The sequence below is a fragment of the Ambystoma mexicanum genome, chromosome 7q, assembly GCF_040938575.1.
Source record: "Ambystoma mexicanum isolate Mex_15411 chromosome 7q, UKY_AmexF1_1, whole genome shotgun sequence".
Lineage (NCBI taxonomy): Eukaryota > Metazoa > Chordata > Amphibia > Caudata > Ambystomatidae > Ambystoma > Ambystoma mexicanum.
Window position 1 is genome coordinate 648,218,961 of NC_090941.1, and position 13,489 is coordinate 648,232,449.

Sequence of the window (13,489 nt, forward strand, 5' to 3'; positions counted from 1 at the left end):
CTTTCTTGCTGGCCTTGAAAGCTGGGGAAATGCAGCATAAAGCACCGTATTAAAAATATATATTTATTTCAAGTCTGATAATTATTGTTATGTCAATCAAGGTGATAGTGGACCAGATCACCATTGCCTTTTTCAAGGCTGCTAAAGAATGAATGTGGGTGATTGGTGGTAGTTTGACCAGTTTCCATAGTTTTGGTGGGTTTTCCTTAGAATATATATGTCTCCTTATTTCAAGTGTACTAAAGAAGTCTGGACAAAGACTGTCCAGAACGCTACCTGCACACTCTCATCTGGTCTGGCTCACTGGACCTTCTTGTGTTTAGCAAATATCACACAACTGTATGAACATCACAAAGTCAGAATTATTTTAATCAGAACATACCCTTTCTTAACAAAAATAAGTTCCTTGTTTAACACACAATGCATAAGAACACATTAATCACTTAGTTCTATAACTCCCCAAGGTTTGATTCAATGTCAGGAGTCAACGCTTCTGATTCTAATTCAGTCAACAATGATTATTGTCAAAGACATAAATCTCTTGCCCTATCTCATAGTTCACACTCAAATCTTGTTGATACAATATAATACAAATTCCTAAATGAGGGTTTATGTTGAAACAAGTCCTACGCGTTTCGGGACATCTAGTCCCATCATCGGGGAAAAACCCTCTGATATCTGAAACATTAAAGGAAAAAAATCATAATTCGTTTTCACCATCAATGTTGACATCAATACTGAAATCAAATGCTTCTCAACAAACATAATTATCATTTGACAGACCATCAGAAGCCTTACATCGAAACCACTGTAAACCTCTGTACAATTCTGCTTAGAGGTCAGTACCAAAATTACTTCCCAGTACCGGCATGCATGAAAGAACACCTCTGTGAAAAAAAGAAAAGAAAGAAAGAAGGAAGAAAAAAGAAATATTTAATCAGTCCAATAGAGCCCAATGGCAATCCTCACATCACCCATGCAGTGTAGTGAACCTAATTTACCTCACAGTTACTTCATAAGCTGCTAGCCTGGTAAGTAACACGCGTCCAAGGTTTTCTTCTCCCCAGGCCCACAGGAGTGCTGGCTAGAGATACAAAAAAAACACCATCAGTAAGTTATTAATCGCCTACAGGGCACCCCCATTCTCTCCCTCTCTTGTTGAAATACCTGCCTGAGTGCACCATCGCTATTGTGAATGCCTCTTCAACTCGTTCGCGTAACTCCCACCTTAAGCGTGTAAAAGTCCATTAGTGCTGGGTAAACTCACTGTACTTCCCACAGTCAAGTAAGGTAGCATCCCTGAAGGTAGAGGTGCCGATGGAGATCAAAATTACCTTTTTAATTGATCCGATTCATGCTTGTAAACGCCAGGTAAAGTCTTCCATAACAGTCCGCTGATACAGAAAGTAACAGCTATGCCGTGTGGGAGGGTATTCATCTAACACGCTAGCGTCAACGCCAAATTCTCGGCGTCAGTCGCAGCGTTCCAGCTTGAAATTGGGAAAGTAACATATAGTATTTATCAGCCAGGGAGCCATTAAAGGAGCAGAAACCTCTTATTCTGTGAACAATGGTGATAACCTTACTATGGCGGCATATTTTTCTGTGCGTGTGTTTCTTCGGGGTTCCTAGACTCAGAGTCTGAGACATGAGTTTTGCATAGACATCTATTGATATCTCATCGCACATAGGGCTGTGAGATGGATAATGAGTGTTAGGTCCCCCTCGTTTCTGTAATTATGATTTTTGATTTGACCTTATACGACTTTTCTGCAATGTTAGCTGTACCTCGTTATTTTACAAACAGTATTACAGAGAAAGTGTAGATTATTATCATTAATTATACACTATATAGTTGACACCAATGGGATGAGTGCTATCTATGAAGTTAACACACTGGTTTTATGAATAAGCTGTGGGATGCAAAACTCTCCATTATACCAGCTATAGTAGTACATTGCATTGTTGATGGAAGAAGAGGTTTCTGCTCCTTTAATGGCTTGCTGGCTCGCCGCAGAGACGCATGGGTGTGTTGGGTGCCTGGCAGCTCCTGCCTGAGTGGTTTTCAGGCACCCGAGCACCCGCTGCGCATAGGGAGGTAGCTTAACATGGTAACCTAGGTTTTCTGTTCCAGGTTCAACGATGACGTATGCGCGTCTGATGAACACTATATGTTTTGTTTTCCCAATTCAAGATGGAACACTGTGACTGACGCCGAGCCTTCGGCATTGACACATGCGCGTTCGATGAATACTCTCCCACATGGGATAGCTGTTACTTTCTGTTCACAGCGGACTGTTATGGAAGATTTTACCAGGCGTTTATAAGTGCAAATCGGATCAATTAAAGGTTACTTTGATCTCCATCGGCACCTCTACCTTGAGTGACTCTACCTTTCATGACTGTGGGAAGAACGTTGAGTTTACCCAGCAATAATGGACGTTTATATGTTTTAGGTCGAAGGTACGCAAACAAGTTGAAGAGGCATTTAAGATAGCGACTGCGCACTCAGGAAGGTATTTCAACAATAGAATGAGAGAATAGGGGTGCCCTGTAGGCGATTAATAACTTACTTATGTGTTTTTTTCTCTCTAGCCACTCCTGTGGGGCTGGGGAGAAGGGAAACTTGGACGCTTGTTACTTGCCAGCCTAGCAGGTTATGAAGTAACCGTGAGGTAATTTAGGTTCACTACACTGCATGAGTGATGTGAGGATTGTCATTGGGCTCTATTACTTGGACTGATTAGATATTTCTTTTTTCTTTCTTTTCTTTTTTATTATTTAACAGAGGTGTTCTTTCGTGCATGCGGGTACTGGCTTTAAGTAATTTTGGTACTGACCTCTAAGCAGAATTGGACAGAGGTAGACGGTGGTTTTGATGTAAGGCTTATGAGGGTCTGTTGTCTCATGATAATTGTCTGTGGAGACGCATTTGATTTCAATATTGATGTTAACATTGATGTTGAAAATGAATTATGATTTTTTTCCTTTAATGTTTTAGATATGTGGGGGTTTTTCCCTTATGATGTGATTCGAAGTCCCGAAAACATAGGACTTGTTTCAACAGAACCCCTCATTTAGGAATTTGTATTATATTATATCAACAAGATTTGATTGTGAACTATGAGATACGGCATGAGATGTAGGTCTTTGACAACAATCATTGGTTGTTTTTGGTTTTGTTCTGTTGAGGGGGTTACCTTAGACAGTGATTGAATTAGAATCAGGAGCGTTGGGACTGCTGACATTGAATCAAACCTTGGGGAGTTATGGAACTAATTGATTAATGTGTTCTTATGTATTGTGTGTTAAACAAGGAACTTATGTTTTTTTTATGAAAGGGTATGTTCTGATTAAGTTAATTCTGACTGTGTGATGTTTATACAGTTGTGTGATATTTGCTAAACAAGTATGTCTAGTGGACCACACAAGATGAGTGTGCAAGCAGGGGTCTTTGTCCAGACTTCTTTAGTGTATTTAGTGCTCAGGGCTTTGGAGTCAGTCCTTTTTGTACTACCAGCACCTACTTAATGATTAAATAATCATAATATTATTGAGCTTATTTTGAACTATTTAAATAGTGGCTGCAGTCCCCTCACTCTAGTATCCTTATTGGAAGTGTCCCATGTGCTGTATATACTTAGATTTGCATTCACTAATTCCTAGCCTAAAAAGTTTTTATTCTGATAAATAGTGGGTCAGTTATACATTCCAATGTGTCTCATGGTCGCATGGTTATCACCAAAACCTCTAATCCTTTTAAAATAGTTTAATTTCGTATTTAATTTCAGTCTTTGCTTGCTGAATTTGTCCTACACTTAAGCATGTTTTGAGTGCAATTCTTCTCAAGGGCATACAATTAGTTGTTTACGCTTTAATGATTATTTGCTCTTTTTAAGTTCGAGCCCTGCTAGAACGTTTATTGGTTTTCCAGATTCAGTGGTGCCCCTCTATACAGCCCTTAATTACATATGTATTTTCTTTACTCCCAATCTTCTCCTTTCATTGCAGTACTTGTTATGGTCCAGTTCTGGTTACAAAGCTCCCAGCCTCTGTTTTATTTCATCCAAATCCTCTGCATACATAGCTTCTATTTGTAGAATAATTACAATCTATTTAACAAATACTTCCACGTTCAGTATTGCTGGATCAAAACCTCCAATGAGCAATACAGTTTAGTTGTGAGCTGAGAACCACTGCATAAGGGGAATTTCAGTGTTTTCAGACTGTGACGTGATCAGGTTCTTGACACTATCAGTAGGTAGCAGGGTCCCCTTCCTGAAGTGGGGAGAGCGACGTGGGGTGCCGTGCATGCTATCAATGGTGCCATCCTCTGTTAAATATTGCCTTTCAGTATTTTTTCTGGCCAGTGTCCTCTCTTTTTCTGTTTCAGGGCAGCAACTCCATGAAGGCGCAACCAAGAAAACCCGGATCAGGAGAATAGAATCAAGAACAGACAGGGAATAGACATGGAATTTCCTCCCCAAACAGAAATGAGACACCCACCACCCGTCCACCCAACCCCAAACGTATTCAAGGTGAATGGTGGGGCAACAGAAAATGAACTTGGAGCGAGAAGAGGCCTCAGGGGATCAGGAGAGACACTGAAATCCTCCCCAAGAAATGTGACCCCAAATTCACCAGCACGTAATGAAAATCACAAGAAAAACGAAATTCCAGACCCAGAGCAAGTAGAGAGACCATCAGAGATAGCAAAAAATATGCCAGAAAAAGGACAGGGGTTTCGAGTTTTTTTGTAAAGCTTTTCTTCTGTGTAACCCATTCCTTGGTGAAAGGACAGGCATAGATTGCCCCACAGAGTCAGGTGTGCGCTGAAGCTAATGGCAAAAGGGCAGGGGGGTAAAGATAGGAGACACACAGTGTGTAAGGGGAGTCAGTGAAGGGCAGAGTGTGGGTGTACAGGACTGAGGTCAACAGGTGTGGGTGTGGACCGAGAGATCAGGCGATGGACAGATGGAGGAGCAGAGTGCTGAAGAGTTGGTGGCAGAGCTGGAGCAGAGTGCAAGCGAGGTATTGTTAGTGAGAGAGAATGATAACAGTTTGTGAGAGTGAGGCAGTGTATGAGAGTGTTTATGGGAGTGAAAGTAGTAGTGAGGGGAAGAGTGGGAGACAGAAGTAGGGGAGAGAGGGCAGTAGGTATAGTGAGGGAGTGTGAGTGCTGGAAGAGAGTAAGGACAGTAGAGAGGGGGGTGGGAGAGGGGTGCAAGGAGAAGTGTGCAGATGGGAAGTGGGGGGCATGAGGGAAAGAAGTTGGACTCAGTGTATTAGGTTGAGAGGTTAGTAGAGAATGGTGAGGAGGGTACCATAACCCTGGAGAGTGAGCAGAGCGCGATATCCCTGGGAAACTGAGTAGAGAACTATATTCATGGAAGGGCGAGCAGGGCACCATATCCCTGAGTAGGGAGTGAGAGGTGAGAGTTGAGGAGAATGGCAGGAGAGAAAGTGTGTATGTACACAAACACGCAAGAAAACCTGAGGGAGAAGAGACGGTTTGCGGAAGAACAAGGGAGAAGACCAGGGATAGGAGAGAGAAAAAGAGTCAGGTAAGAGACTCCAAGGAAAAAATCAAAATTGGTGCACTCCTAATGTAATGAATTATCTGAGAATAGTAAACAGTTTTTCTCTATTTAATTTAAGGTGCGGGGGAGGAACTGAGGTCCTGGCACAAGACCTCCACAAACAACAGACAACGAAGGAGAAGGTTCAAACTTTGAACCATCCTGTCCCCTGCACACTATTATGTGTTGGATAAACCAACTACTTTGATCTCAGAATAGTAATCAATGTAAGCAATGAAATTAATGAAAATAAATCATCAACAAGTTTTGTAAAACCCAAAGGTATATATATATTTTTTTGGATTACAGCTTGAATCTAAAGACAAGAGCAAACATATTATTACAAAAGAAAAAAAACAATTCGAAGAAATGTTGCCAGTAGTCTGTTTTCAATTGGCGAGAAGTTTCAAGGATGAACACCTCTTCTACCTAGGCCTAAACAGACTTTAAACAAATATATAAAGATTATATATAGGTAAATTTAGCAAACTATATTGTACATTAATACCCTAACTGTCAAAAAAACTCTAAACTAAAGACTCAAGTATGCCTCTTTTTTCAAAATTAAGACATCAATGCTGAACACATATTCCCATGAACATCAATATGCATAACATTGAATTATAATGAACACAAGTAAAATCGTTAAACCAACATAATTAGTGCATAATACGTAAATCATGTCCCCTAAAAAAACAGGGGCATAAAGCTTAATTGGCGAGGGATCCCGCGAAACCAACTGCCCATCAATCCGAACAATAATTGAGACAGAAATAGTTTAGGATGATTCAAAATACCTGATGGTGTAAGTTAGAGGCAATGTAGACACAATGTCAATCACCTCCTGAGAGAAGCAGGGGTAATGCATAGAGCAAGTGCAGAAAGCTACTTCTTAGTATGCGTAATGTCCATCAATCGATGAATCAGCAGGAGCTAGTTCATTCTGTAAAACAAAGGAGTGGAAAGGGCACTAGTGTTAAGAGGTGGTGTAAACTTACCTTTTTGGCGTGGAAAAGAATCAATCTGTAGTAACACATGATAACTCATAGACTAATATTGATAGAAAATATGCATTAAACCCCAATAATAGGGAAGGCTATGCACCTAAATAAGAGCAAAGCAAATTGTTTTGAGGTGGGATAGATGTACAAAACTTACACTGTTTAATGCTGTGTACATGTTCAGTAAAGAGGAGATTAGCATACAAGCTAATCACAAGAAGCTGTGGGCGACTGTTGAAATGACACGTGGTTTACCAGAAGGGTAGTAGTAGTGGAGCAGAGATCTGCAAGTAAAGACAATGGAGGAAAATGAGAGTAATATATATAAAGGAGATGCAGAACAGGTGAGAGAAATATCGAAGAAGGTTTTAAATAAATAAAAACGTACCTAAATAGTGGAAAAAGTATGTTCTGACATGTTGAGGAAATCATCCATATGTGGAGCCCCAAAAAATCATGTTTTAGAGATTTCCTGCCAATTCAGCTGTGTATGGGTACAGCAGCCGATCGATACCCAAGCATAGAAGCTGAAGGAAATAAGGTGGAATGTAGTTTAGATGGAGGCTAAAGGAATATAGCTAGAAAGAAAGTCTCCAACATCCTGTTCGTTCTGAAACAGGAGCGATCGTACTTACCTGATAGGCGCGTTAACAAGGATACGATCAGGAGCAGGATATCTGTTTTGGCACAATTAACCTTTAATCTTCCTATTGAAACCATGGAAAGGCCTTTGCAGATTTAGGGTACCTCTAGGAAATCAAGCAGACAGTTAGGCAGATAGGGCACCATATCCCTGAGTATGGAGTGAGAGTTGAGGAGAATGGCAGGAGAGAGAAAAAACACACATACACACACACACACACACACACACACACACACACACACACACACACACACACACACACGCACACACGCACCCCCTCCCCCCCCACCCCCCAATCCTATTGGATAGTAGGGGTTACCGGTTGTTAGCTAAAGTAACCTCGGGTTAAGGATGCCTGCGTTAGGGAGGTGGGAACCCACGATAGATGAGTGAGGGATGGCCACTATCATGCTCAAATCCAAAGCAATCCTCTGACTACCTTATTCTCTGTCTAAAACATTTCTTTCACTATCACCGGGACTTTGTTAATCTTTCAGGCCATCTATGACGAGATGTAATTAAGAACCAAAGGTTTTTGTGATAACCTTATGACAATGAGAACATTGGAATTGACCTACTATTTATCAAAAACATTTTTAGACTGGAAATTGGTGCATGTAAACCTAAGGAAATACGGAGCTCAGGACACTTCCAATAAGAAGACTTGTATTTTGTACCATTGGATTTTTCAGGCTCAGAGTATAAGCCATCTCCCTTGGAAAACGTTCAGCGTGGTAATAGATTAATTTTGGGATATTGAGCCCAGATGACACCACTCCTTCTCAATTGTAAATGTGTACATATTTTTCTTTAGAAATTTGAGAACTTGTCCATTTCTCAGGTAAGAATAGAATGCACCTGAATGAGTGAGAAGTTGATGATGATAAAAAAAATTGCGTGTTCTTTCCTGGGCAATCCATGCTGACAGTCCGCCTGCACAGATGAGGTGCTGGTGGAGGGAGTCTTGTGCAGAGGCTAGGATGCCATTATGTCAGCCTTTTTAGAGTATTATAAACAATTAGATCAGGGTTCTGGGACCTGTCAGCAAGACAGATTAATGGACTACTTGCAGAAAGTAGAGCTGGCATGGATAGTGGAGGAGCATCAGACACCTGTAGACTCTCCCATCTCGGAGGTGGAGGTTAAAAGAGACATTAGAGACTTAGCCAGTGGTAAAGCACCTAGCCCAGATGGTATCTCGATGGAGTACTATAAGGAGTTCAGTCAGATGGTCTCTCCCTTGCTGGTAAATGCCAAATAAATAAAATAAAATAAATCATAACCTTGATACCCACGACGGGAAAGGATATTAGGCTGTGCGCCTCGTATAGGCCATTGTCGCGTCTGAATGCAGACTATAAAATACTTGCTAAGGAGTTGACGAATAGATTGTCCTCCTTGATGAATAAGTTGGTGCTGCCAGTTCAGTGTTGCTTTATACCGGGAAGGTCCACGCAATTCAATCTGCGCTGGTTATTTGCTGTGCTGCCTCAGATAGATCCAACAAGTCGAGCGGCAGCAATGCTGCTCGATGCTCAGGAGGCATTTGACAGCTTGTGCTGGGGATGCTTGTTCTGCGTGCTGGAGCATATGGGGTTGGGGATATATATGATCCCTATGATCAAATTGTTGTACACAGGGCCGATGGCCAGGTTACTGATCAAGGGTCAGTTGTTGGAGCAGTTCAGTCTGCATTGTGTAAGGGGAAAGGGTTGTTCCCTGTCGTTCTTATTGTTCACGCTAGCTATAGAGCCACTGGCGTGTGTGCTGCATGCGGATCACATTCAGCGGGGGCTGCGTTTCTGTATGCAGAAAGTGATAGTGTCACTGTATGCCGTCGATTTACTTGTATATGTGGCGGACCGGGAACATAATATAGATCCTATAGTGAGCTCAGTGATAGAAATCAAGGAATGATCAGGCCTCTGGATCAACTGGTCAAAGTCTGAGCTGCTCCCGTTAATGGCTAATACCACACAAGTGTGCACGAGGTGGGGGTTCAAATGGTGCCCAGGAGGGTGCATTATCTGGGAGTCAAAGTTTTGTTCGATGCGCGCATATTGTTTGCCGACAACTATATGGAAGTGTTGGAGGTGGTGAGTGCTATGCTGACTAAATTGGCCTGAAAAGCGAGTATGTCATTTATGAAAATGATTGTGCTGCCCAAGTTCTTATATGTATTTTTAAATGTCCCCATTAGGCTGCCTAAGGGGTATTTTGACAAAGTTCGAGCTATGCTGCTTAAGTACATATTGGCAGGTAACGGGGAGACGGTCACTCTCCCATTGGCGAAAGGAGGGCTGGCAGTGCCTTATCTGGAAACATACTACTATGTAGCCCAAGTGAGTCATATCAAGTATTGGTACGGGGTCACACTGTATGCACAGCAGGTGGCTCTTGAAAGGGCTTTAGTGTCTCCGAACAGGCTTGTGGTTGCGCTGTGGGGCAGGCAAAACATGGCAAGATGTGAGGGACACACTGTTCACGCTGCAATTAAGGCGATACGTGATGTTCATGCTAAACACGGACAGAGTAAACCATTATCAGTAGAGGTAGACTTTAACAGAATTGGCGCGATTCAGTGCTCATTTGACTCGACCCAGGGAGCTGGCCTTGATAGGGATTGTGAGGGTGGAAGATTGGTTCACACATGGGGTATTTCTAACAGCAGACGAGTTTAGGGACATGGGGCAGGGAGGCACAACACTTAGCACGATAATGGTGTATATTAGAGTTAAGCAGGAGCTTGGAGCAGCGCTGGATACATTCCGACAACTGCTACAGGCATCTGAGATGATGCAATATATAGAAGGTGCAGCCCCTCCACAGAACAATGTTGCCAAGCTGTATGCCATACTGCAGAAGTGATGTGCAGAGACCTCCACTAGAGCACAGCTTAAGTGGGAGGATACGCTGGGGCATGACATTGGGGACGATGATTGGTGGTATGTGTGAGAGCAGTTTAGGAAGATGTCCATGAACTATAAGCACAAGTTGCTCCACTTTAAATTTCACACCTCAGAAAATTGGAAAATATGATACAACGCTGCAGGGAGCTTGCCCATGCAGCAAGATGCAGGACAGTGGCTTTTTGTATACCTGGGAGTGTGGGGAGTCGGTCGCCTTCTGGGGGGAAATACAGGCAGCGGTTGGTGAGATGACAGGTGGCGAGGTTCATTTGTGTCCGGAAATGGCGTTATTAGGGCTTACTCGGGACATACAAAAGGAAATGCTGAGAATGTTGGGTCTGACCCTTCTTATAGCTAAGAGGTGCGTTGCCCCCATTGGTGGGGGCAGCAGGCTCCGGTGTTGGCTGAATGGCAGCAAGAATTGACATGGTGTAACACTCAAGGGGATCCATATAGGGAGCTGGTGGTACCAGCCTTGCGCCCCAAAGATTACTGGGGGCATTTCAGGGTATATCTAAGGTTGCAGAGCACCGAAGGGAGGACTGGGGACAATTCTGTATAAAGGATGAAGATAGGTGTACACCCCAGGACAGCTGAACCATCAGGCATGTAGCTGGGTTTGTGGAGCGTTGCCAAGTGTGCTGTGGCGGCTAGCGATGGGATGAACGCAAGCCTGATTTCTGGCGGAAAGTCAAAAGGACTGTATAGCGTGCAGGGAGCGGAGGTATTGCGCTTTGTATAGTAAGGCTTGCAAATATATGTGTAATTTGTTCCTGTTCCTTTTTCTATGCGGGGGATGTGTTGGGGTAGATGGGGTGTGGAGGCGACTGGATAATATGCTGTAAAACCTTGTGATAAGCCTCAGTGGTTGAAGTATATGGGCCAATTATTAACAGGGTTTATGTGTATCTGTATTGAAAATTGAATAAATACATTTTTTTATTATTATTTGCGATGAGCGGGTTGAGGGAGGGATTTGATGATGGAAAATAGGAATATATCTTCATTGGATTATATGGCTTTTAAGGATAAAAAAATAGTGTGCTAAGAGTAGTGTTATTCTTGTCAGGAGAGGAATTTTGTGCACAACATTTGGTGATAGATGTGACGTTTTGCTAAATGATATAGTTAGACCGGGCAAATGGTTTACAAAAAAACTCTGGTTTTAAGGTTGGGTTGGAATTTCAAGTTAAAGTTCTTTAATCTCTAGCCACAACCCTTATAGCATCTGGTATCCGTTTTTTCAGACTTGGGTTTATTTTCCATTTGCAGGTTGCTGTATTCACTGCCTTCCTTCAGGTGTTCTCGGAATTGAGACTTCCAATTCTCACACTGCAACAATCCTTCACTTTCTTGAATTTGAAATACACAATCTCCATCCCCAATATGTTTGCAATTCACTTCCGACAGTGCAGCCTTTCTTTGCTTTCCTCTTATTGATGTACACCACATCTGCTTCAGGGATACAGTGGATGTGAAATGTAGTTCCTAGAATTCGTTTTATGCTTTCCATGTTTCCAGAGGTAGTGGAAATGTAGACTTCTCTTTCCACAATGCCACAATATTCCATAACCTTTCCTTCGCAGGTATTCACTCTTTCAATTCACTTTTTCTTCCTTGGACCTTCTGTTGGACCTTCTGTTCCTTATCCTGGAATCCTAATCTTCAGATTCGTTCGGCACTCCACTTCATATGGCTTTGTGAAATAGTTCTCCACCTCTTGGCCACACTGCCATTCCTATACATTCTGGCTGTATTCACTTTTCATCTCCTATCGGTATCACAGTTCTGGTCAAGTGAGCACACTGGTGGAAAAAGGACTTCCTTTCTTGTAGTCGCTTCACATGCTCACAATGCCCTCTTCTCAGCTGGTGCCTGAGTCTATTTTGGAGATGAAATTGTGGCAACATGTTGATAATCATGCCAATAAGGGGTTTGGAGATTTTTTTTAAACTGTATGCTGGTTGATATGTGGTAGGTGTAGATTGACACAATTATTAACTGCTCTAAACATAGCTTTACATTACATTTTAGCCTCCGAAATTCCAATGATATAAACATCATATTTAAACCTTTGATTCTGCAATTGGAAACATTCCCCAGTTTCACAGATCTGTGTCCTTTAAATCACAGGTGTTGGAGGTGCTCTTGACAATGAAGACCCTTCAAAGATGGTGATGGTGTTGGCTGCCACAAACTTTCCATGGGACATAGACGAGGCCTTACGAAGAAGATTAGAAAAAAGGATTTACATAGCACTTCCAACCGGTAAAGTTCAGCTCCTCTTTTTCATCCATATTAAGAGCCCTGTTTTGGCATGGAACATTTCTTAAGGTCACATAGTAAAAACATTGAAGTAGGTACATTGTCTTGTTATTAGTGTTTTGCTGAAAATGTCTTATTCAGAAGAATAACCCTTAGAAAGGGAGGTTACTCATTTGCATACATATGTATAATCTGGTATAGTCAGTAATTGTGACAAAGAAACATAACCGTGAAGGAACCAATAAAAGGAAAAGAATATCCATAGGCAAGCCTAAGGATTTACAAACGTTCAAAACACGTATTGAACACAAACATGTATTTGAACACCACACTGTAGGAGATTGCTATTTGTGATGTAACCATATAACTGCACACAGCAACTCAGCAGCAAAGCTATCTTGTATTTTTCCTCTCTCCCCGCCAACCACTCCCCACCACCCTTTCTTTAGATCTGCTAGAGCAATTGTTGGCCATGTAGATGGCAGCAGTGTGCAATATAAATCACAGTAACAAAATGTAGCATAACATAATCTGTGATATCTATGCATATTTAATAGGGAAGAGTTCATGCTTCAAGGTATTGGCTGTAAGATGTAGGAAAAGTGAGAAGTTATTAGAGAACAGTCCTTTTATAGCATGTCCACCTTGATATTAGTAAACCCCATTGTACTTTGTGAAAACTAACCTAGTTGCAGCAGTATGCAAAGGATGTATGTATATTTGCGATTGAAAAGACTGTCAACAAGAACATTCTAAGCCTGTGATTTAAAGATGTATTTAAAAATAAGAACCTTGTTAGTCTCAGGTTTCGAAAGTATTTATTTTAGTTATAGCCCAATCTCTCTTCCAGAAAAGTAATTTTTCCATGCAGTTCAAATGCATTCACGCATGTAGCCTGGGAATTCTTTTACAGAGTCGAGGGTAGCTTAACACAAAATGAGTTGATATTGTGAAAGATCTTTTGTGGCACATCATATACGCTAACAATATTTATTGTGTCCCATGTACTCATACGTCCATCCCCTTTCCTCCATCCTTGTGGGCGTTCCACAACATGGGGCCAGTACTGGAACCTTTGTCAGCGAAAAATGA

At 41.8% G+C, this 13,489-nt stretch overlaps 1 protein-coding gene across 2 annotated transcripts in view; it reads left to right on the forward strand.

Moving 5' to 3' along the window:
• KATNAL1 (katanin catalytic subunit A1 like 1) overlaps positions 1 to 13,489 on the forward strand; it is a 789,545-nt gene that overhangs the window by 530,585 nt on the left and 245,471 nt on the right. For both annotated transcript variants that reach the window (XM_069639367.1, XM_069639366.1), the window contains one exon: positions 12,266 to 12,400. In XM_069639367.1, the coding sequence (XP_069495468.1) occupies positions 12,266 to 12,400 (135 nt within the window). The remainder of the gene's footprint in view (positions 1 to 12,265; positions 12,401 to 13,489) is intronic.